Genomic DNA, 26,301 nt, shown 5'->3' with positions numbered 1-26,301 from the left:
GAGCTGTGCTCATATAAAGGGTTTAAGGCCTTTATGTTTTTGGTGCAGTATCTTTAGCGGTTTTCTGGCTAAGCGATATGTTGTAATCTGTACATACCAAAGGGGTACTGTATTCAGTACTGGTTCTGATAAGGAAGGACTACAGAGGCATTATGACTTCTTTGGATCTTGAAGATATTCCAGTGGAAATGAAGTGGACCTGATGTGAAAACATGATCAAATGAGAAAACAATTGTCCACATAGATTCCTAGGCCTCTTAACACCACATCTCTCTAAATTGAAGTACTATTTATAACATGTGAAGCTATCTTTTTCTCAGTGTTACTATTCTACAATTTTTTGCATTTAACTTGAAATTGTTTTCAATATACAAGGTATTTGCATATTCCAGGTCTTTGTTGAAGCTGTTTAGTATCAGTGGACAGGAGAATAACAGTGCTCAACTTGCAGTCATCAACAAATGTGGTTAGCTGCACTTTTGGAATATTGGAATGTATGTCTGCAAAGTAGGTGGTTACTGGGCTATTGACCCGAAGGTCTTTATAAGCCTAGCCATGTGTATGTACCCAATATAATACAAGAGAAACCGAATGTAAAGAATCTTGCCAAAACTTGAGATCTTAGTTAGCAATGACTGCCCATATATAGGAGGTCATAGATGAAATCCCTGGCAGGAATTTACAGTTTGACCTGAACTTCTGGGAAGTATATTCCAAACAATAGGGAACCTAGCACTCACCCCTGTGGTACCCCACTGGTGACAAGTCTGCTGGTTGAGGTAAAGTCCTCAACTTTAACTGATTGTGATCTGTCGATGAACCAGTTAGCAATCAACCTGAGGACATAAGGGTTGATATTTAACTGGGCTAAGTCAAGGTAGGCTGCATGCACAGATTTGACTTCATCTATGGCTCTGGTGACGTTTTCGAAGAAATTCACCAGGTTTAACAGGCATGACCTGGCTTTGACAAAACCAAACTGTGTCGGATCAAGGGTTTGGAGAGCACCTATATCCTTATTTATAAGGTCCATGATGATTCATTCCATGGCATTACAGATAAGGCTGGTTAAGCTTATGGGTCTGTAGTTTCTAGAGTCTGTTGCTGTACACCCATTATGAAGTGGGATGATAGTTGCTAGTTTCCTTTCAACAGGGACAAAACCAGTATTTGGGATGTGGTTGAAGAGAGCACCTAATGGAGTTGCTGACTCATGTTTTTGACCATTTAAAATGCAACCCTCTTCCGATGGCCTTCCAGCTGAATACCTAAAACTTGTAGCAGATTCTATAGCTCTTCCAGTTAGCATTCTCATTAACTGATCAAATCTCTGAATCATATGTCCCACAACTATGGAAAAACTCAATTATTACTCCCCTTCACAAAGGTGGTAACACCAGTGATCTATCTAACTACTGGCCCATCTCCATACTTTCACCTCTATCTAAAATTTTAGAAAAGTGTATTCATTCTCAATTGCTAAAACATCTCACAGACAGTAACCTACTCGCACCCACCCAACATAGTTTTCGTCCAGCACACAGCACAACAGCAGCCTTACTGTCATTTACCAACAGTGTAAACAAAGTTTTTGATGCAGGCCTACTAACATTAGTGATCCTGCTAGACTTATCAAAAGCTTTTGATACAGTGTCTCACTCAAAACTACTTTTCCAACTTGAGACCGTAAACTGCTCCCCACACACGCTATTCTGGTTCCATAACTATCTACACAACAGAAAACAATCTGTTAGATGGCAAAGTAAGCAATCAGATTACCTACTCAACAACACAGGCGTTCCCCCAAGGGTCTGTTCTTGGGCCCTTGCTTTTTAACATATTTATAGGTTCATAGGTAGGTACTAGGCTATTGGCCATTAAAAAAAAGGTACCCTGGCTTTCGCCATCCAAGAAAATTATTTTCCTGTGCCCCTGTCAAGCAGAGCCACAGAAGTGATCCCTGGGGTGAATTTCCTATTACCCATCCAATCATCAAGATTTTTCTTGAAGAGTGCTAATGAGGAGCTCTGTTTGACATAGATAGGTAGTCTGTTCCAGAGTATGGGAAGTCTCTGGGACAGGAATCTATCCATCCAGCATGTTCTGTTTATTGTGGTGACAAGGTTTAGGTCCCTAGAGCATGTAGCTCGGAGGGATTTCTTTAAGTGGAGCATGTCCAACTGCTCTGGGTTTGACATAGCTTTGTATGTTAGGCAGAGATCGCCTCTGAGTAGGCGATATGCGATGGAGTAAAGCTGGAGTTTTTTTAAATGGTCTGCGTAGGGCATCTGTTTGAGGCCAGTAATCCTTTTTGTGAGGTATTTCTGCGGCCTTTCCAGTTGTTGTAGATGTCTTGTGGGGTAAAACACAGCTCACGACCAGAGCAATCACAAGGACCTGGAAACAAAAAAATATAAATAAAAATAATAAAAGTTAATTAAGTAATCAAGTTCAACAATCCAATTAAGGAAGCAGGGGAATAGGCAAAAGGTATATAAAGGAAGTGCTTTTCCACTTACAGTTGTCTTGATAAAGCCTGGGAGAGCCCGGGCGAAAGCGCTTGACAATATTTCTTGTTTTCGTTTTTGGTAAAGCTGTTTTTAATTGTGGATTTGAAGAGGACACAAAGTGCAATAAAGGAGTCTTTTGTAAAACAATATCTGTTTCCAGGTCCTTGTGATTGCTCTGGTCGTGAGCTGTGTTTTACTGGTTCATCGTGCTTTTTACTGACTTGCTGTCTTGTGGGGTACATACCAAAAGGGGCATTGTACTCTATAATGGGTCTAATGAGTGATGAGTAGAGGGGAACAATGACCTCTTTTTTTCTGGATGAGAATCCTTTTGTAATGAAATGTGCCACATAGAAGGATTTCCTGACCACTGTGGCGATATGATTATCAAAGGAGATACTACTGTTCAATCCATAAAGCATCCCTGCAAAGTACATTCATTCAATACTGTGATGATTCAACAATAATTACATCCTCTAACAGCATCTCAGATCTCCTAAAGTTAACACAAAATGCATTTACTTCCATCGAATCCTGGCTTAATGAAGAACTGCTACTTAATCCCAAAAAATCTAAACTTTTACTCTTCACAACCAAACCTCTAACTCTAGACCTTAAAATATTCTCTCAAAACAATACAGAAATTGAAATTGTAAAAGCAGCCAAACTACTTGGCATCACAATTGATGACAAACTATCCTTTGAGAATCATATACTCAACTCAATCAAAAAGGTCCATTTTAAGCTTGGCAAACTCTATAGGCATAAACTCTGTTTGGACAAGTCTAACAAGTTAAAACTAGCTAATAGTCTACTTCTACCCTCCCTCCTCTATGGTTGCCCCATTTTCACTAACCTACACACATCTCTCCTGAACAAACTGCAGTCATGCTACTGTAAAATAGTCAAGTTTGTCTCTGACATGCCAACTCGCACACATCATTGCCTGGCCATTAAATCTATAAACTGGTTTAGTTCCCGCATTACCTTCATTACTCCCAACTTACTCTCACCCAAAAACTACTAAATAATCCAAGCTTCTGTCCATCCCTTCAAACTATAATACAAATACACACCCCTACTCAGCATCTTAAGTCTTCTAAGAAACAACTCTTTACCATAACTAAACCCAACAAAAGAGTTGGACAATGTCTGTATTCCCATGCCATTGCCAGACTTTGGAATGCGCTCCCTCTCTCTCTTACTCAACTAGACTCTTTAAAAACATTTAAATTTGCACTAAAAGAACACTATCTCAATAACCTTGTCTGTTCTTGTAGTCATATAATTAAACCACCTTAAATGTTTTGGCCAATATACACTACAAATACTTTTACTAACATAATATAGTTGCAATTTACACTATCTGTCTTCTTATCCAGTCCCTCTTGCTTTCTTTATTTCTGTGGCTGAATAAACAGAATTGATCAAACAGTATTCTTACTTATGAGAATATATAAACAGAATTACTAAAAATCTAACACACTGGGTTCATTTTCTTGTATTGTATACCTCTATAGTATGTATTTGTCTTGTATATTTACTTCAGTTTGTGTTATGTAAAAACTTTCTTGACTTTCAAAGTTAAGCTGATGTTATGTAAACATTTCTGTGATTGTATAGAGCTTTTCTTCCCGGGCCTCCAATGAAAATGGGTCATTGGCCCAGTGGACTTTCCTGGTCAACAAATGTCAATAATAATAATAATAATAATAACCTGGGATGCCATCTAGTCCCATAGAGGCTGTGTTTTCGGCCTTGGAGAGAGCATTATTGACTTACTCTTTGAAGATGCAAGGTGGGGGAGATGTAGAGGGAATGCTTTGTGTAATGTTTGGAGGGGACAGGGGGTGAAATTTTCAACGAATTTGTCAGCTAATAGGTTAGCTGTTTTCGCAGGATCAGTGTGTGTGATGCCATCCACAGCTAGTTCAGCACACATCTGGGTCCTATCTTTTAGGTTACGGATATAGCTGAAGAATGCCTTTCTTAGCTATGGTTGCTAAATTTTTTTGAAGTTGCCCTTAGAAGATTTTACAAGCTGTCATATTTGTTTGTTCAAGTAGAGGAGGGTGTTCTTCCAGTGCTGGGGTCTCTCTTTTTTTATCCTTAGACAGCAATTTCTTCCTCTTGTTGTATAACTTATTAATGCTAGATGTCTACTAGGGAGGCTTGTTTTTTCTTGAGGATCTTGTTTGGATCCTATTAAGTAAAACTGGGTCAATACATTTGTATAAGAGTTTTTATAGGGCATTTGTGTATACCTTAGTATAGTTGTCAGTGCCATATGTGGGAACAGGAGCTTTTAAATTATTTATGCCATTCTTTAGGAGACTTTAGCTTTTGTGAAATTTTTTTAGCAAGATTTCACCTAAGAGAGGTTCAGATGTTACAGCTATTTCAGATGTGACTGATTTGTGATCAGATTTAACCAGTGAGGGTCCTATACTTGTGGTGCTGCAGTGGTCACCCACGTTGATGAGGACCAGGTCGAGAATATTTGAGCCCCTTGTGGGGTTGCATACTATTTGTTCCAGGGCATTATTGTTAACAAAGTCCAAGAACCTTTGTGTGAGCATGTTGGTACTCGTATAAGTTTCACAGTCAATGGAGGGATAGTTAAAATCGCCCATGACTAGAGTGTTTGGTTATTATTTGATTGACTCAAGTAGGTCCAAATAAGCAGAGTGGGTATCTTGGTTCATTGAAGGGAGTCTATAGCTAATGATCTTGAAGGTGGACCTTACCTACAGTTAGGTGAACTTGGAGTAACCCCATGGAGTTTTCTTGTCTAACCACTCGAGGGGTGTATTTATCTTTGGTGAAGATAGATACTTCACCTCCTTTGGTTCTTACATGTTCTTTTTGCAGTCTGAAAGTGTGGAAGGCATTGTAGCCTTACAAGGCTGGGGTACTCTCTGCAGCCCTGAACCAAGTTTCTGTGACTGCACAGACGTCAACATCCTCCAGGGAGAGGAGTGCTTCCAGAGAGTGCAGTTTCTGATTTAAACTCCTAGTGTTTAGCAGCATAACCTTTTTGTAAGTGGTATTTTCACTTCGGAAGTTTTGTTCTTGGGACCTTGCCTAAAAAAGGCACTATTGGAGAGGCAAGTGCCTTAGCCAATAACCGAAAGCCTAGAGGTTCAAAAACTCTTGTCATATTTTGATGTAATGTACTTTGTTTTTCTGTCCTAGTTTGTGGTTGAAAATGGTCCATTTGGATCAGACCATTACTCAGTTGTGAAGAGAAAATAAAGGCACAACTACTTTGTGAGCAGACTAACACTGAACTCCAGCTGTTGTTAGATTGTAATTACCTATTATTTCCCAAATGACTTACATCAAGGTGGTCATCCCTCTGATGACGGTCCAGGCATTGTCTAGAGTGTGAAAACCAGGCTAATAAAGAGAGGGCACACCACTTTGTTCTTCTACAGTTGAAACTTGAAGGAGATGGACAGTTTTTACTGGACATCAGCAGTGCAGAGTGCATAAACTTAAGTTTTGTTTTGTCTGTCTGTCAAGGAACATTAAATTATATCGGTATGAAAACCTTTGACTTTCCTCAAGATGCTGTAAAGCTTCAACAGGACCTTCTTTTGCAAAGGCAAGCAGTAATGGAGAAATCATTGAGAAATATAGATGAATCAAAGGATCTTGCATCTTTGTCTAATTCTCTGGGGCTGCTGGACATTATTTACATGCAAAATAGATTTGAGGGAGCAAACTACCTGTACGCAAGAAAAGATGGTGGCATGCTCTAAAGACGTGTGTTGCATGAAATTTAATTGAGGTTACTAGTTCATGTTGTACTCAGTAGTTGGCTTGAGAAAACATATATTTTGGTTATATGGTTCTCAAAACTACAGGAAGGTGATAGCACTGCTTACATTTTGATCGCCGTATCATTGAAAGTGGGCCTAGAGTACTTGCCACAATAAGATAGTTACTTTTTTTAACAGATTGTGTTGCAGTTATAGATTACTTAAAGTTTATAGCATTTCTCTTTGTAGATATTTGTCTGCATTTTTTATGGAGGACCCTATTTCTGATTGTTTTGATAAATATGTTTGTTTGGTAGTGTTTAAAACTCACATGCTATTTAAAATATGTCCAGCAGCTGAACTGAGGATGCTTGTGGATATGGTCAGCTTTGTTTTTTTCAGCAATTCTTGTAAGCTTTAACAGTTATTTTTTTAATTTAACATTTATATTTGAGTGTTTGCCAAATCAAAAAGAGCAGCAAACTACACAATGTTTATATATTTATCAGATTTGTATGAGTTAAATAACACATCATTGCCCCCCCTGAAACCCCCACCACTCCTCTTGCTTCTGAATGTACACTTTTGTCCGGAAATCTTAATGCTTCTGAGAAATTGAAGTACCATAAAGGTAATGAAAATTAGTTATTTGGCGACATTTTTAATTTCAGATGTCTAGTATAAGACTTTTATAGTAATAGAAGTCAGAAAATATGTAAGCATAAAATATAATTTATTGTTGCCATTTTCTTATTGAACACAGAGTTAAGCTGAGTAGATAGAATAAATGTAGAAAGAAAAAGAAGTAGGTAATTAGTAAGTCATTTTGTGCAAACATTGTCATCTTTATTTCAGAGGACAGTGGGATAATAATTTTCTTTTGAAGTTGTATCTTTATCGGATTTTGGGATAACTCTGATTTTAGTGGAGTCATGTCATAATTGACTCCGCTTTCCATGAATCCAAGTGCTCTACAATATTTCAACAAAATCACTTTCACTGAATCTTGGCGTAAATCTTTTTTTCAGGGGGACAAACCCCACTGTATCCCTATGTTGGGTGAGGGGAACCCAACCCCTCACTTCCAATTGTAAATATAGCTGCTCCAAGGTTGCACAAAGGTGTAGAAAGGGAATTCCACACTTAAACTGAAAGTGCTTTCAGTGACAGATTTTCGATTTATTAGCATTCAAGTGAACTACAGTCAAACCACTGACACATTTCCTATTTTAGTTAATGAAAATAGTGGTTGTAAAGACCAATATAATATTGCCTAACACTAGAAAAAAAATAGTAAAAGAAAAGAAAGTAACTGTGAGAATTGTTTTACAAAATTCAGTGGGGAGTGCATCAGGGCTTGAGGCTTCACTCTTTGTAAGTGACAAGACAGTGTTCTGTATTGTTTCCAAGTTTAGTAGAAGAGAGGAAAAGAAACCTGAGGTAGAATATATTTTTTAACAAATTCATTTTCCTGATTTGAGTTAGATTCCTTGGGTGAATAAATACCATCCTAATATTGTGAAAGATGTTCTGCTAATTCACTGAATTAACCAAAATAACACAATCATGACTAATTTGTTGGGATAGTTAGATTTGTGGCCTTTCACCGAATCCCAATTTGGTGAGCATACTTGCGCGTAAGTGCTGTTCACTGAAGCAGCACTTTCGCGTAAGTATGCTGCTTGTTCCGGTCATACTACGGTGCTGTAAGGGAAAATTCCCTTTTCCCCACTGTAGTGTGACCTCGAAGTGAGAATATTAAAGTAGGGGGGTGTGGGGGGTGCAGGGGGGCTTCCCCCCTGCATTCAAGTAGATTTTTTGTTTTTTTTTTAATATACTTTAACGAAAGCGTTTTTTCAATGAAAGCGCTTTTCTTAAAGTGTGTTTGGTGGTAATGGATTCGGGCTTTTGATCTTTTGATCAAAAGTCCTAGATATATATATATATATATTTTATATATATATATATATATATATATATATATATATATATATATATATATTTTTATATATATATATATATATATATATATATATATATATATATATATTTCTTCCTTGGAAATTCATAAAGAATGCTAGCACTCATGTTAAGGGCTCCAGTAAAAAAGGCTATGTTTCTGCAGTTCAGTGTTTTACAATTTAGAGACACATTAACTTGTAATGAAGAAATACCACATTTTTGGTTAATTTGCATATCTCTGAATTACAGTTAACTACCTCAAGTGCTAATCAGCACGTTCCTGTGGTAGTTAACTGTGATGGTTGATACATCAGGGTAGCACAGGCATTCCTCTCATTTACTCTTCCATACACCATTATACAGTAAAACACCCACACGCATGCACACACACACACACACACACACACACACACACACACACACACACACACACACACACACACACACACACACACCACATACCTTGTACCTATTCGTGTGTTTTCAGCACATCCCTACTATCTCCTTTATCCTACTTTGGTAAATCAGGGATGATTACAGTCATCCACTGATACCAAACAGTAGAGTTTCACACTTCATTTCCTTCAGTAAATGCATGCTAGTGCAACCGCTTTTATTCTGACTTTCTAAGTTTGTAGGAAAAATTAAAATTCATTCCTTTTGTCTGTAGTTCTTGCAGTACGAGGTTCAGAGGTATACTTTGTTTCCCTGTCCCTCTCCCTTGTAACTCTCATGGACTATTGCATGCACTGAATAATGCCAGAGTTCCTCATCATATGTTAAAAAACTCTGCCCCACTAACTTATCAGTAAGAGCAGCAGGTTAATGCTGATGTTTCCTGTGGCAAAGGTGTAGGGTTTGAAGCTGTTCTCCCCCATTGTTATTTAGTCCCCCCCACAAGTGGATTATCACATTGCATCTCTGGTATGGAATCCTGATGCAGAGGACTAATATCCTCTGAGGAAGGTGGGAGAGTCTAAGGCTAGGACCCTTTTTAGTGCCTTTAAGACACTCTTTTTGTAGATCCTCAGTATCTAGTTGTTCCCTGTTCCTTGTTTTTTTTTTTTTTTTTTTTTAATTAAGTGCCTTTACGTTTGCTGTATAGAGTATCTCTAGCACCTAGTGTTTTCACACATATTGTACAAATGCTCTTAAGGCACAATCTGTTAATCCCTGTTGCCTAGTGCTTTCCCCGCCAGTGTCTTGTAAAAGTGCAGTTAAGGCATGTTAGTAAAGAGTTCTCCCTGGTTTATAGTGTTCCCTCTGACCCACATCTTCTGTAACCGTCTTTAAGGTACAATATTTCTCCCTGGTGTCTAGTGGTTCCCCTGACCCACATCTCGAGTATTCTCCCTGGTGGTGGCTATTGTTTCCTTGACCCACATCATTAGTGCTCTCCCTGATGGCTAATGGTCCCCGACCCACATCATTAGTGATGTCCTTCCATATCACTGTTGCAGTATACTTCACAATAGGGATTCCCTGTCAAAGGTAGCCTGTATACCAAAGTCATTTGGTTGTAAAGGGTACACTGTGAGTCACACATATGCTCCCAGTGCACAGCATAGGGTATAAGGGTGATGTTCGGATGTACCATCCTCAGAACGTCTTTACAGTCACTCCAAATGGCATCTTCACTTGTTGGTCTGAATGCCTGTTCGTCTGCTGGTTCTACCGCTTCAGATAAATGCTCAGTTGGGGGTTTTGATTTTACCTGTCTTATGTTTGCCTTGTTCTGGTTGTTGGGTTTCATGTCATCCAGAAAGGAGAAATGCCAGTGTGGGAGACAGATTCCCCATAAAGAAGTTTTCAGAAGTCATTTCTGACTCCTCCTTAAGATCATGTTTTTCTGGGTTCCACGATCCAGACTGTTCCAGTGCTGGCATCCCTGCCTCCTTCCAAGGCCTTAATTCTTATTGCTTTCTTTCAATCCCTTCTTCCTCTGGCTTCAATCATAGCCAGAGAATTTCTGGGGGCTCTGAGTTACATGGCTTCCACTAGCCAACATCCACATGAGAAAGCTTCGGTGGTTTCTGAAGTCAGTTTGGCTTCAACAGTGTCATCCTTTAAAACTCCTAATTCCCCTACTTATTTATTTATTTTACATTTGTTGACTGGGAGTGTCTAGCTGAGCTATTGCCCCTTTTCAGCGGTGGCCCGGGGAGAAAAGCTCCAAAGATATACAATGCAATAAAAATAGCAATACAGATTTTCTTCTTCTTCTTTCGGCTTTTCCCGGTTAGGGGTCGACACAGTAGATCACCTGTCTGCTCATGATTGGCAGTAGAGTTTTACGGTGTTGAATTTCCAGCCCGGCGCCCAACCTTCCATGGAAGTCACACAGATGCACACACTCATGCCTAGGGCCAATTTAGAGTGTCCAATCCACCTACAGCATGACTTTGGGATGTGGGAGGAAGCACCCGGAGGAAACCCACGTGACCACAGGGAGGATATGCAGACTCTGCGCAGAAGGCACCCCAGCCGAGGATCGAACCGGAGAACCTCTTGCTGTGAGGTGACAACGCTAACCGCTGCACCACCGTGGCCACCGAAAAAAACAGATACATTTTAATAAAAATAGCAATAGAGAATTTTGGTAGTTAAACTACGTAAGCTACAAACATGTATATTGTTGACAGATAAAACAGTACTATAAATAAAAAGAAGAATGTTAAAAAAGTAGAATAAGTTGTATGTTTTAGTTTTAAAAGAGAGTTGAATAAATATAAGGTTTTGTATGCAGAGTAGCAGAAACTCAAAAGGTTACATAAGAATTTCAGGGAGCAGAGTATAGAAGAAGCTTTGGAGGCTGCATAGGAAACATAGGATGAAGTAGTTTTAGTAAGTTAGTTTGACTGTACTATAAAAGGTAGGCAATAATCAGGGAGGGTGAGTACAATGGCATGACCAGTGTTTTTTAAAGTGGTCTTTGATTGCTAGCTTAAATTGTTTGGGGTGAGTCAGGGACCGTATTTCTAGTGAGAGTTTGTTCCATGCAATAGAGGGATGGTAGCTGTACAAGTTGCACTCTGTGTTGGATTTGGGTTTATGGATTTTTAGTAGGTCTTGGGTTTAGCTTCGGAGAAGTCTGGTAGGGGAGTAGTGAAAGATGAGAGAAGATAGACTTGGGTAGAAATCAGGCTGTTATAAGATGGAGTGTATGATTTGGAGTTGAGATTGTAGGAACAGGTGAGGTAGTTTGGGCCAGTTCAGGCATTTTAGGGAGAGAGAGTGGTGAGGTTTATAAGTTTTTTGAGCTGCAAATCTAGCTAATTTATGGTAGGTTGATTCTAATTTGGTAAGTAGGGAGGAGTTCAGATTTGTGAGTATTTGGGAACAGTGGGTTAAGCATGGTAGAAGGTAGGTATTGGTAAGACAAATCCTAGCTTCAGTAGTTAGGAATTTGTTGTTCCTATACAGTAGTCCTAGCTTTTGGTGTTTTTTTTATACAGTTGTTAATGTGAAGATCGAATTTTAGTTGGTCATCAGTGGTAATGCCAAGGAGTTTTGTGCTAGTTTCGACTTCTATAGGAGTACTGTTTATGGACCTTATGGAGATGGAAAGTTTAATGTGGTTTGCAAATTTAGGTAGAACGTTTAGTAATTTTGTTTTCTTATGGGTGAGGATGAGCTGATTATTAGTGAGCCATGTCTCTACTGAGTTGAAAGATGTCTGGGTATTTGTTAGGAGTTCTAAGGGGGAATTCACAATAGTTATGACTGTATAGTCATCTGCGTATTGGACAATGTTAGACTGAGGACAAGAGGAGTGGAGTGAGTTGGTGAAGATATTAAAGAGTAGAGATCCAAGAATGTAACCTTGGGGAACACCAGTTCTCACTGAGAGAGGGGTAGATAGTGCTGAGCCCCATCATACTGACTGCAGCCTATCAGAGAGATAGCTAGAGAACCATGCAACTGTATCAGGGGAGAAGTTTAGGCCTACAAGTTTACTAAGTAGCAGAGTGTGTGAGACAGTGTCAAAAGCCTTAGAAAGGTCAAGGAATAGACTGGATATGAGTTTGTGGTCAGTTTTAGCCAAAGCTAAGGTGTTGCGAAATGATAGTAGAGCTGTGGTTGTACTATGCTTGGGACGGAAGCCATGCTGTGTTGGAGTGAGAAGTTTTTCTTGTAAGAGATGATGCATAACTTGTTTGTGTATACATTTCTCAAGGATTTTGGAGAGAGGGGGAGAGGATAGTGATAGGTCTGAAATTAGATATTTCTGCAGAGTTACCTCCTTTATGAATAGGAAGAGTGTAAAACTGTTTCCAGATAGAATAAACCTTAGACTCAGATGGAGTGATTGATTAGTATAGATGCAGGCATAGCAAGGGAGTGTGCAGCAATCTGGAGAAAGTAAGAAGGAATATTGTCTGCTGATACAGAGCATAGTTTGAGCTTTGAGAGTAGAGTTCTGATATAGTCAGTGGAGACAGGTTTGAGAGAGAAGGAGTTTACTGAGATAGTGATTGAGGGGTGTATAGGGAGGTTTGAAGTGTTGTTGTTTGAGAGATTGGGGTTAAATAGTTTGGAAATGGATTCGATAAAGTAGATGTTGAAGGTATTGGTGGTTTCTTCAGGTGAATTGTCAGGACATGGTTTTGGTGAAGTTGGGTTACCTGGATGTAGTATTTGGTTTATAGCATTCCAGAATATTTTGGGGTCAGATTTTAATGTTTTGGGGGGATTATAATAAAAGTCTTTTTTGTCTTTGTGATAAGGTTTTTGTCTGATTTCTAAGTTCTTTATACTTTAGCAGGTCAGCTGGAAGTTTGGTTTGTACCCATGTTTTCCATGCCCTATCTCTGGATTTCATAAGGGTACGGGTGGTTTTAGTTAGCCAGGGTGAAATGCTTGCCTTTAATCTAACTTTTCTCAGTGGGGCTAGAGAATTTAAAATGTTTAGGAAAGTTGAGTTAAAGGCATTTACTGCTTCGTTGAGTGGGAGCTGAGTAAGGAAACTTCAGTTAATTCTAGAGAGGAGGGTTTTAAAAGTATCTGGGTTAAAGGTTGAAAGTTTGCGGTAGTTCATAAGCTGGTGTGGTTTGGGGAGGGTTTTAAAAGTATCTGGGTTAAAGGTTGAAAGTTTGTGGCAGGTCGTAATCCAGTGTGGTTTGGGGAGGTGGGTGATGCGTCGTAGCACTTTTATAGGTGAGTGGTTGCTTAGGGCATCAGGTAGAGTTTCAGGTTATGGTATTTGCTGGGTTAGAAACAAGCTTGAAGAGTGAGAGTTATTAGTATGGGTAGGTTTGAAGATTAGTTATGTAAATCCATGGAGATTTATGTGTTGTGGAGGGTATGGATTATTAAGGTTATGCCAATTAATGTTTACGTCCCCAAGAAGGATAGTTTCATTATTGAAATTTAGGGAGAGATATGACAGTATATTTTCCATTAAGGGGATGTTGTCCCCTGGTGGAATGTATATGGCTACTACTGTGATAGTAGTAAAGTCATTAGGTTTGAGGTTTGCTATTAGTATTTCAGAAGGTGTAAATGAGAGAATTGGTTCTTTAGGAAGGGAAAGAGTAGTGAGGTAGTTAGGGTAAACTAAAGCAACACCTCCACCTTTTTTCTTTAAGCAATCTTTGTGAAGTATATTATAACTTGGAGGAAGAATGTCTTTATCTTGGGTTTGAGGTTTAAGCCAAGTTTCTGTGACAGAGATAATGTCTGGGGTATGAAGAGATACCCAAGCATGAAACTGGCTTAGTTTGTTGGGCATACTTCGAGTATTGATAGAATAGAAGGAGATTTTCTTTTTTTGGTATGGATGGTTGATTAGAATTGGGGGTGATATTTTGTGGGGTGTTAGGAATAGTGGTAGGACCAAGGTTTGGGTGTATATCACCTGACAAGAGCAGAGTCCTTGGGAAGTCATAAGCTTTCATTTTTTGTGGGTAGTTATGAAAATATTTTATTTTATACTTAGATGTACTATGATTGAAAGGAGGAGTTTTTATTTTAGGGAGTAGTATATTTATTGGAAGGATAGTTGCAGAGATGAGTATGGGTTGCTGAGGGTAAGAAAAGCAGCTTTGGTGAGGCTAGGTGGGGCTTTATGTATAGGGGTTAAGTGTGTGAAGTGATGTTATGTTGTGTAGGAGGAGCAGTGCAGGTGGAGGTATGACAGGAATGATTAAGTCTGGCATGTTTGAAGTGGAAGAGAGGGCTTTAATAGGGTGAGTTGGTTGAGAGTTTGGGGAAGGAGTTGTAAGGTAGGGCGAGAGCTTGTAGTGATAGAACAGGAAAGGGAGGAGTTTCTGGGGAAGATAAACAGCCAGATTTAAGGGCAATTAGTCCAGCTAGATTCTAAAGAAAAAAAGGTCTTTTCTTTTTGTTTTTATTTTTCTTTAAAAATAGGGAGCTGCAGTTCACTGAGAAGTAGGAAAATAATGTAGTTATGCCAGGGGTTTTAGAAAGGGACATGCAGTAAATTAGTAGTCAATAGAGTACTATTTAAAAAGGAATGGAATATGGTATATCTGAGTACACTACTGGGGATTCCTGTGAAGCAAGCGCAGAAAAGCTAAGTCAAAAGATGGTGCCTTTCTACATCAGGTTTTTTGATTCCTCTGTAATTAAGCAGGAGTGGGAGGGAGGTCTGCAGGTTCAAGGTGGGGGAGGGAGATAGACACAAAGTAATAGAAGGTTGTCAGCCAGAAAAAAACTGGGCTAGGCCAGCTGCTAAGAAAACAATCAGGGAAACCAAGCCCAATCAATTCCAGGTCAGTGTAGTGCAGTATCTTCCTAATAACTACACATCTTGTGCTACTAATCTAGTACAGTGTGGTGAAAAGGACCACCTCTTCTGTAGGGAAAAACAATTGAAGTGTGGGCTGCAGGTACATAGGTAAACATTTTCCAAGAGAAAGAAAGTTGTTTTAAGCAACTGACCTAGGAGTACAATAGGAAGAAAAAAAATGGGTGGGTGGGTGGGTGGGGGGGGGACCAGTAGTGTGCATGCTTACAGTAAAAGGCTATTACAAAAAGTCTTCAGTTTAGAGGACAGATTAAATACAACATTAGTGTAGCTGAAAGCACTTTAGTGTTCCACCGACACAGGGTCTCACAGTGCAGGGCAACCAGATAGCCTTTGGTTTATTGGAGGTTGGCCAAGAGACAGAATAAAACTTTTGCTGGGGGGTGGGAAATAAAAAGGAAAAGGAGGTAAATATTAGGTCTGACATTTTAAATCACTCTGATTACCAAGTAACTAAGATAGAGGATGCAGGGAAGGAGCAGCATGCCTTGTAAGACACATCACAGTTCTATGAGCTATTATAACATATACTACACTATTATGTAGTGTTATAAAGGTTATGAAGAGAAAACAGTAACTACTAAGATGCTACACAGAATTTAGCATTCTCCACTAAAAGTCAGGAATAACAGTGGCATACTACAGAAATGCAAGTAACTACTGAGATGTTGCACACAAGTTAGAATTCTCCAACTAAAAGTCAGAAATAACAGTGATGTTATGTAGAAACAGAGTCACTTGCACCCCTCGGAGGTTGCAGTAAGTTCTTCTCTTACTTGCCAAACAGGCTACTGATCTAAAAGTACACATAGCAGGTGACAATATTCACAGTGAATAAAGCAGCATTTTACCTGTTATTTAAAGCCACAATATGCTGTGAATATAATTCTATACTGGCTTAACAAAAGCACTCATAGGCAGGGCAAATAGAATAAAGCAAACAAAAAAACACGTTTGAAATACAAGCCTCAAGCTGGAACTTCAGTGGTGGATTCATCAGCTGTCCCTCAACCCAGGGTTTCCTTTCCAACCTCCAATCCCCTCTCAGGAACTTTTCACAGACACCTTGGATGTGGGATGGGGGGCATCCTTTGGCCCTCTGAAGGTTCAGGGCCTTTGGCCTCTTCATCAAAAGAAAGACCAGATCAGTGTCAAAGAGATGAGAGTTCTTCTGTTGGCTCTTCAGGCGTTTATTCTCTTCTTCTTCTAGGGCCCCTCAAGATTCTCACAGACAATACTGCAGTGAAGTGGTATGTCAACAACCAAGGGGGACCAAGGTCTTATCTCAATGCATGTTAGCCCTTCAGGTTTGGGAGTTGGCTATCCAGTATCAGGTAACTCTTCAGGCAGTTTATATTCTCTCAGATCAGAATATTGTGGCAGATTCCCTGAGCAGGTTCATAACACTATCCCATGAGTGGATGCTTCACAGAGATGTGTTTCTGGACATTGTCCACCAGTGGGTTACTCCTCAAGTAGATCTCTTTTCTTCCCCTCTGAACAGACAACTTCATTGGTTTTGTGCCACTGTCCCATGCCTCTGGCATGGAAGGTGGATGCCCTCTCTTTTTGTTGGAAGGGGATGTTTCTGTATGCTTTACCTCCCCTTCCTCTCATTCTGAAAGTCCTGATCTAGATAAAACAGGATGCTTCCAAAATTTTGTTGGTGACTCCCATTTGGCCCAGACAGCATTGCTTCCCCCTTCTGCATCTTGCCAAGTGCAATTATCACAAGTTACCTCACAGGATGGACGTACTTACACAAAACAAGGAATCTCTCGTCCATTCCCATGTGTCCACTCTTCAACTGACATTGTGGGTGATAGAATTTTAATCCCCCACAGACACATTTTTTCAGAGGATGTGCATCAGTTCCTGCAGGAGGCCAGGAGACCCACTACTAGAAAATCTTACTTATCCTAATGGAAAAGGTTTTCTGTTTGGTGTCTTTCTCATAACCAGGATCCACTTACTGTGGATGCTCCTTTGGTTCTCTCTTTTTTGTGTGAATTGCTCAATGCTGGGTTGGTATATTCTTCTGTTAAGGCCCACTTATCAGCTGTCTATGCTTGTCTGCCTTTGACCACCCCCTCCCTTTGCCTCTAGATTTGAGCCCAAACAGTTTCTTAAAGGCTTCCTTTACATTAGGCCTCTCTGGAAGCCTGTCTCTCATTCCTGGGACCGTTATTTTGTGTTAGAAAAATTGGCTTAGACTCCTTTTTAGCCTGCTGCTTCAGCTTCTTACAGCATTTTTTTGGAAGACTGTTTTTTTTTTTTTTGGCCCTTATTTGTGCCAGAAGGGTGTCTGAGTTGCAAGTACTTATGGATGTTCCTGCCTTTTTAGTTTTCCATACTAATTCATCTTTTATTCCCAAGGTGGTTAACGAATTGTCTCTTAATCAGTCTATTCATTTGTCCACTTTTTTCCCTTCTTCGCAGTCTGCTAGTGCGAAGGTTTTGCATATCTTGGATTTGCATGGACAACTCCAATATTATTTGGATAAGACTAAAGCTTTGAGTAAATCTAAACAATTTTTTTTTCATCCTAAGTTTTTCGGTTTGACTTGTTTCTAAGCAAAGTATTTCTTCTTAGATATCTAAAGCCATTTCTTTTTGATATTCTTTTCATGGGAAGAGCCTCCTTTCTTCAGTTAAGGCTCATTATACTATGGTTGTGGCATCTTCTGTTGTTTTTTTTTAAGCGTTTGGATACTAATTATGTTACAGAGGCAGCAACCTGGACTTTTCTGCATACCTTTACTAAGTTGGGTGTGATTTCTAGGGCCAGAGCTGGATTTGCCAGGGCCATTCTCCATGGCTTCCTAGACAGCACTACTGGTCCTTCCTCCTCCCAATCTTCTTGAGTTTTTATACTCTTCCTATTGTAAAGAATACTGCAATAGTGATATGGAAGGACATAGTACAGTTGTGTAAAATCTTACCATAACAGTATATGTCCTTCCCTTCACTGTTGTAGTATTCACTCCCTCCTTTCTCCCAGCAGATATGTTTCCTTCTGGATGTGCTTGTTACCTACCTTTATCCTTGGGCTGTCATTCCTTCTGGGGCTTTTCAGTTCTGAGGATGGAATTTCCAAACATCAGTTTTATGCTCTATGCTGTGCACAGGGTGCATATGTGTGACATACTGTGTACCCTTTGCAACCAAAAGGCTTTGGTATACTGGACTGACGTTGGGCTGCCCTTGGCAGGGTATCCCTGTTGTAAAGAATACTGCAACTGTGAAGAGAAGGACATCTACTACTGGGGTAAGACTTTATTTTTTTATTTATGAATTTATTTTGCATTTGTTTATTGGGATAGTCCGACTGGGCAGAACTCATTTTCAGCAGAAGCCCAGGGAGAAAAGCTCTACACTGTAACAATACATAATAAAAACATATACATAAAGTGATATTTATACACTGGTAAAAAGGTATGACATAGATCATAAGTTAAGGTACTTTTACAATAGCAAATATTTAAATATTGAGTTAGCTGAAGATAATCTGTGGTTACAATACATGTGATCAAGTACAGTGAAAGACTAGCCAATTGGAACCCATATGAAGGTGTCAATCAGCTGGCACATGAAGAGAGAGGGAAAGTGAGGAAGAAAGGAGGTCAGGATGATGAAGAAAAGGGGAAAATAGGAGCGGTTTGTTGGAGAAAGTAAGTGAAAGGATGTTTATGTAGAGTTAAGAAAGGTAGTGGAAAGGTAAGGAAGAAAGATTCTGAGTGGAATAAAAATTTAGAGTGATAGTATAAAGAGAAGAGGAAGAAGTGATAAATTGTTCATACTTAGCTTGGAGTGCTATAGGAGCACAGCCATGAGTCTGATAAATACCGAATAAGTAGTTTTTTAAATTGAGTAGAATTGTTAGTGGATCTAATAGATTGAGGGAGTTTACACAACTGTACTTTCTCCCTGGTGGCTAGTGGTCCCCCCATCCAAATGTTGCAGGCTTTGCTCATTTGTCTAGGAGTGTGTGAAACTGTGACAGTCATCCCAAATGAAGCAAACACACACACACACACCCCTCCTTACCTGATCATACTCAAGGACACACACCCATTTACCCATACACACACACACACACACACACACACACACACACACACACACACACACACACACACACCTACCTAACCTATCCCCTCACTAGTCTCCCCTACTGTGACTTCCCAGTGCAACTGACAGACACACACACACACACACACACACACACACACACACACACACACACACACACACACACACACACACAGCCCCTCACATTAATACATGCATATACTGTCTAACATTACCTGACCACTAAGACACCACAGCACTTACCTCTACTGCCGTAGGTGAACATGGCTTTTTGGCCTTGTTCATTATCACAAGTGTCCAGGAGTGGCCATGCTAATTTATGCAGCAGAGCGATTCTATGAATTGCTTAGCTTTGTAAATGCTTTACCACAGCTAGTTCAGCAGGCAGGCACATGGCTCCTTATCATATACCTCCCACCAGGATGCCTGATTAGCATTTAGCATAGCTGCAGAGGCAGCCCACCATGGTGCATGTCTTCGTGCAAAAGAACTGCAACTGTCTTTGAATTAAAGAAAAACACCTTGTGGTAACTTTTCTGAATTTAGGCATAACTGTACAGTAAAATAGAAGTCTTATGTTACTCATAGAATAACGTATTTAAATTAGACTGCGTAGAGCTGTTAAGTGAAATATTTTGTTGTATTTAACTTATAGTAATTTCTCTACCATCTCCAGTTGTTAACTAAGCAGATCCAAATAGCCTTTTCTGTTCTGTTTTTAGAATGAGTTGTTAGTTAATAAGTAGACCAAAATCAAGGCCTTAAATACAACGTATTTATAAATAAAGGTAGTATTGGGGCTGAATCAGATGTGCAGGACTGCAATCCAGAGACAGTTTTCTGCTACACACTTTACATTAAAGCTTGTTAATGTTGTGTGGCATCTGAGACAATACCATCCTGTACCATTAGGAGCTTAATAAAGTTTGTTTTTCAGCAACTCTCTGAGGATGTAGATCTCTGTTTTAGCAAGATACTGCCTGCCCTGTATAGTCTGTGATAGCTAACACTGCTGCAGTCAGCACATCTTTATCTACAGTTGTTGCTGTCTTGTGCCTTGGCCAGGGTAGGACATTTGCATGTTGTAGACACATACCAGGGACTTCACAGGGTGCATGCAGCACAGCACAGTGAGAAAATGTCAGAAGCTTTGGCACTCATCTTCCATCTCCGGGTCATGTAGTGGCACACCATCTAGTTACCAATGGGTTCTTAGATATTGGGTGGTGCAGTGATGCAGCGGTTAGCATTGTCACCTCACAGCAAGAGGTTCTCCCATTCAATTCTCAGCTGGGGTGCATTCTGTGTGGAGTCTGAATGTCCTCCCTGCATTTGCGTAGGTTTCCTCCAGATGCTCTGTTTTTCTCCCACATTCCAAGACATATGTCTGGAGCATTTCTCCCTGGGCCTCTACTGAAAATGGACTCTATCCCAGTTGGACTTTCCCAGTAACTTGCATTAAAATCAAGATCACTCACTGTCAACCCATTCCCTGTCGACTTCCTATAAGGTCCATTGTCGCCCTGTGATGAGTCCCCTATCATGTGTGTCCTTTGTCTTATCCAATGTGTCCTAACAGTCTTATGGTATTGTATCCACCTCATATGTACGGATTATGATGATGGCAGCCTGCAACACCCAGCATTCTGTGCTGCAGTGTGGTGATGTCTGATGCACACTGTGATCAGACCTTGCATTGATCAGTGTGGTCTGATTCACGTATACCTCAGCAACAAGAGTAACACTACCTGCATCATGTTCTATCTGTGTGATACTGTCCCTTTGTAATTGCTGTGGCCCATAGTTGTCAACCAGGCATTACTGTTTCATCAGCACTGATGTATACTGTGCTTGTTGCTGCCTTTGGTGGGAGACTTGCTGCATGGGCAGTCCCCTCTTTGATATTGCTGTCCTCTTCTGTTGTGCTGTATGGGATAGGGTTTGATGCAGATGTGTTATGGGGCTGACCACCTTGTTTACTCACAATCAGGTAGTGTGGCATGGCACAGACAACAACCAGTTTGCCAATTGTGTCAAGGGTGTTGTAGTGCTCTGCCATGTGTGAAGGCATCAGAAGTGTGCCATGAGCATACCAGAGACGAGTTCAGTGACACTGTGTGTCTTAACTTGTGTGGTGTTGTAGGACATTTCACTGGCAGTTTCAGGCTGATGGATGGTAGCCATTAGCCAGGACTCAAGGGGGCATCCAACATCACTTCTAACAAACAACAGAAATATTTTTTGTGGGTATGCAGAGTTTATCTATACATCTTTGTTTTGTTCATTGAGTCTACACTTACCAAAAAGATGACCTTGTTTGAAGTCTCACTGAAGCTGGCAGTACAGGCCAGGCATGTTCCAAATGTAGGAATTATGTGCTTTGACAAGGTGACTCACCTAAACATTGGAGATAACCCCTCTGGCATTGTATACTACATGGCAGTTAAGAGAATAGTAGTGCTTCTTGTTGACGTAACTGTCTGTTTGAAATCCATAGGGATCTCTTATTTTGATACGGGTGCCATAGGCATGTGGTACTATATTAGAAGCCACTCATAGTGGTGGCTCTCTTCTCGACAGTCATATAGAGCCAGATGTATTATTCTATACCCAGAAGCATTATATCAAGGAATGTGTTAAATATTTAAGAACAGACACTTGTGAAATATTTAATTTGTCCATTTGTTAATAAATTATCCTGAGATCTGGACTGGTCAGTGCTACACATATCTTGGGCCCAAAAGAATGGGCACACTAATCATTCTTGTAGTTTCACCATGTTGCAGTACGTGTTTCAGAAGCTTTATAATTTTCCACTTTACCTGAAACTGGTCAGTAAAGTACAAGTGAATTAAGTTATGAATAATCAGCCTCTGCCTGAATCACCATCATTGCTGTGGACCACAACAATACACCAAGTTAACAGCTGCAGTGATCTCATATAAATACATACATCAACAATTCATAACATTTCAGGATTTTCAATGCTACTTTCTGAATTGCAACACCAGTATCTGTTGTTTGATAGTCTTCTGCATAAGATCATGAAAGTAACCATGTAAGCTGGTACACATTTGACTGTGAATTGCAACACTATCTTGAATCTGATTATTTGCAGCCTCATCTGCTTGCACTACTTTATTTGCATCTCTTCGCATGATTATTTGTATGTACTCCACTCTGCGCAACATGGGCCAGCGTACTCCTGCACAATGCAGAGAACTGCATCATTTGCTACTGCCTAGTTCCATAGTATGCAGTTTAATATGAGTTGTTGTGTCTTTCGGCTTTTCCCGGTTAGGGTCGCCACAGCGGAACTCCAGTCTGCTAATGATTGGCAGTAGATTTTTACGTGCAGAGTTGCCGGCCCTGACGCACAACCTTCAACGAAGGTACGCCCATTCACGCATGTCTCCACACAGAAGACGCTGTAGCTGAGAATCGAACCGGACAACGTCTTACTGTGAGGCGACAATGCTACAGCAGCACCACCACCGCAGTACGAGTACTGTTCATTATTTAAACTGACTGTATGACTGCTATTGTTTTGGACAACCCTTCCTTGTAGTATTAATATGTTTTTTTTTTCTTTCTTCATTATGAAAACATATTACATTCCTCTTCATTGTAAAGCATCTGTGAATTAGGAATATTTCCCCTATAATGTAACAGACGTGTTTGAACTTAGTAGCAAAGGTACTGTAGAGTCCAGAGAGCTTTTCAATCCTGTCAAGTCACATCAGAAATCATACCATACACAGATATTGTTTTACAGTATTACAGTTTACCAGTTTTAGTGGCTGTTATTTCTGACTCATTTAAGAAGTGAAACTGTAGATGTTACCTACAAATGCATTACTTAAGCAGCTGTTTTAACTACACATGAAGGCTTTTACCCCATGACAGCAGATAATAAAGCATGCATTGTAGCTTTACTTTGTTTCTTACAGCAAGCAAAATACAGCAGTGACAACTAATGAGTCCAACTGTGGAAGAAATGCATGTTTTGCCTCATCTATGCTTTTGTTAATTGCATTGAGGCATTAGATGGTGCCACATCGGTTTGCTACATGTTGAGTATTACAAATGTTTTAAGAGATATTTGCACATGCTGCACAGGAGACTGAATTCATGGATTATTACCACTGTTTCTCCATTAGTTCAGTTTATAACAAAATCAGATGAAATTGCTTTTTGCACACGTAGCACCATTGGAAAAAAATCACTTTATGAATGTATAAGATCTTCCTCCCAGATGTACAGCATATCACTTTGTTGTTTTTATGTTTTCCTAGATGAGTACTATGCCTGGCCTTCCAACTAGACCATGTTTTTATGATATTGATTTGGATCCTGAAACAGAAGAAATTTCTGGATTGTTCTAAAGCAAAGGTAAAGGAACATTTGGAAATGTATGCAAGGTGTAATTGCTGGTAGTACCATTTTGGTGAAGTTTACCTGTAACCACCTTCCTTATGCCAGTGTTACTACTGGCACACTGGCACCATATAGGCAGTTAATTAAGCCACTGGTGTTTGAAGTGTGAAACAAAATTAAGGAAATTGGTGGCCAAGCAGAAAATGTGGACAAGCAATTGGTCACAATGGGAGGATAAGTTCGTACAAATAAATCTGAGGATGACTAGAATGCTGGAAAGAAGACACAGAGTAAAATGGCTCAATCATCATTTTTTAAGGAGTCATCACTAAGAGCTGTGAAAGTGTATAGATAATCATAAGTCCTCTGACAGTGTCAGAGTTATTGTGGTGCAGTTTATAACTCCATATGAGAAGAAGCAGATGGTTCTGGTAATTATGACAGCAGGGGAGAAAATGTACTGTAGTGAACTGAATAGGGCATGTGGATCAGAAAATGTACTGTAGTGAACTGAATAGGGCATGTGGATCAGAAAATGTACTGTAGTGAACTGAATAGGGCATGTGGATCACAATTACTCTGAAGCAGCTTTTCAGCAGATTCTCATGTGGATGGTATTAAGGAGTGAAAGCAATGAGGACTGAAATACAGATTTAATTTCCCAGCAGGGTTGAAATATTTTCTAGGGAAGCAGTGCTAACTTTTGATAATGCTGAGGCAGCAGTAGCTAATTAAGAGAGTTGTCAGCAACTTCATTATATGAAACAATGGAGACTGAATATGTGGGACTTGTAAACCCGGGTAACTCAGCAAGTTCTGTGGAAGTAGAAGAGGAGTGGCAGAGCAGTGGGAGTGGGAGAAGGTAGGTCACTCCCTGGAGCAGCAAGCTGGCCTTCTTCCTATTGCCTGACACTTGCCATGGAGCAGAGAGCTAATGAAGGTTCCCGAGTAGGAAAAAGTGGGTCATTGGACTCTCTTTCTCAGCTTGTGAATACCCAGATCCTGTTCAACGGGAATAAATTGGTCAGTTGGGGAAGGTATGGAGCTATGAGGCAAGGTCTTGCCGGAAGAAAAAAGTACTAAGATGTGTGAGAAGTAGAATTCTTCCATTAGGATGTGTGAGGATTGCCCCCCCCCCCCCCCCCATTAAAACACTAATTGCAAACAAATATTTGTTTATTATCTTCTGACTGTTTTATGCACTTGCAAAGGGATTTTCACTGTTTCTTAAATAGTAAATGACGCATGTGGGGGGAGGGGGGGCACAGTCCCATATATGGTGAATGTGCTGTCTTTGCCATTCACAAAAATGTATTTTGAAGTGACTTGTCGAATACATGTTTTTGTTGTGTTTTTACATTTGAAAAAATGTTAATGTAGTCCAGATCTGCACATTCCTAATCATTTTTTTTCATAGAATATATTGTTCACAGTGAATATGTGCCACTTAATTAGTTTTGTTTAGTTTATATATATGTATGAGAAAATCTTCTGATTAGACAAGAATCAGCATGACAGAGGCAAAAATATTTGTAAAGAGGTGCTCTGGAAATGAAAATATAGTTCCTCCTTAGCACTGTCCTTAAAACTAAGAGGAACTTTACTCAGAAAGTTGTTTATGGTTATATTAATGTGCTTTTTCTTTTTTTAGGTTCCGGTTGTGCTTCTGAAGACCAGACATATAGGAACAGATTCTACGTTTTACCTGATGACAGAAAGATGCTGATTGAATTATGCTTTCTGATGATTCCCCCATAACATTTATACTTTCCTCACTATCTGAAGATACTCTAATCAGAATAAATTCACAGCATTCTCAAATGTTTAATAACTTTAAATGGATCTAGCTAGGATATACATTTCCTGATGTCACTGTTAGGAAGCTGACTGTTTCATTATGGCACTATTATACTATTCAACACTACTAGTACACAATTTACTGTGCAGTCATTTTGTTTAAACAAATAAACTAATGTCATTGGCCATATTTTTGATTGAAAAGATGTAGAGTATGTGTTTTTCGGAAGGTGTATGAGTTTATAAACTTCTACAATTATGTAGCCTAAGCCATAGACTGTTCTACTAATAAAACTGCATGGCCTCCGCAAGAGATCCACACACTGACTAAAATTTCCACCAGAGAATAACATTCAGAGTAAAATTTATACCATTACTAACATTCAGAGTAAAATTGATACCATTATTTTTTACTCCTATATCATCAGTTTATCATTTTTACAACTGCTTGGGACACTTCTCTGGAATTCTGATAATCACCTTTATTGTATGTGGGCTCATATCATTATTTTTTGCTCCTGTTTTATTGTTTTATCCTCCATACAACTGCTTAGGACACTTCTTTGGAATTCTGCTAGTCAGATTCAAAGTCAAGTTCATTATGTTTATATGGTGATTTTATGGTGTATTCTATGATTTTTACTTCTTTAGTAGTGTTTTATTTCCCCTACTAATGTTATTATTAACTTCCTTCAGTCCAGTATTTTTAACTCACTTTGGTATGTTTAACACTTCTGTGTGAAATAACCACTGAGTGATTTGTAGGTAAAACTGGGATCTGAAGAGGCTTGCGACGAGCAAATTAACAGAACACACCAGAAGACTATGTTAAATGATAAGGGAGGTTGTTGTTTTGTTGTTCTGGCAGTTTAAAAGTATTTTAGATAGTGAATAGGTTTTAATCTTAGTAAACAGAAAAACTGAAACTGAAACTGAAAATTAAAATAAAGAGACCCATGTAAGCAGGCCAGAAATTACCAAATTCAATTGTAAGCTCCATAAAAGTGAGTGCATATCTTCATAACATCAA

General features: G+C 39.5%; 1 protein-coding gene across 1 annotated transcript in view; it reads left to right on the top strand.

Annotated features, from left to right (window-relative positions):
• MTHFD1 (methylenetetrahydrofolate dehydrogenase, cyclohydrolase and formyltetrahydrofolate synthetase 1) overlaps window positions 1-25,461 on the top strand; it is a gene marked incomplete in the record, with an annotated part of 1,466,165 nt that extends 1,440,704 nt beyond the window's left edge. The window contains 2 exon segments of the mRNA XM_044074387.1: window positions 23,393-23,489; window positions 25,126-25,461. Of these exon segments, the coding sequence (XP_043930322.1) occupies window positions 23,393-23,482 (90 nt within the window).
• Window positions 25,462-26,301: the final 840 nt, after the last annotated feature.

This window comes from Protopterus annectens, chromosome 6.part0 (assembly GCF_019279795.1).
Source record: "Protopterus annectens isolate FY-2018-M chromosome 6.part0, PAN1.0, whole genome shotgun sequence".
NCBI lineage: Eukaryota > Metazoa > Chordata > Ceratodontiformes > Protopteridae > Protopterus > Protopterus annectens.
This window is presented reverse-complemented; position numbering and strand designations above follow the sequence as displayed.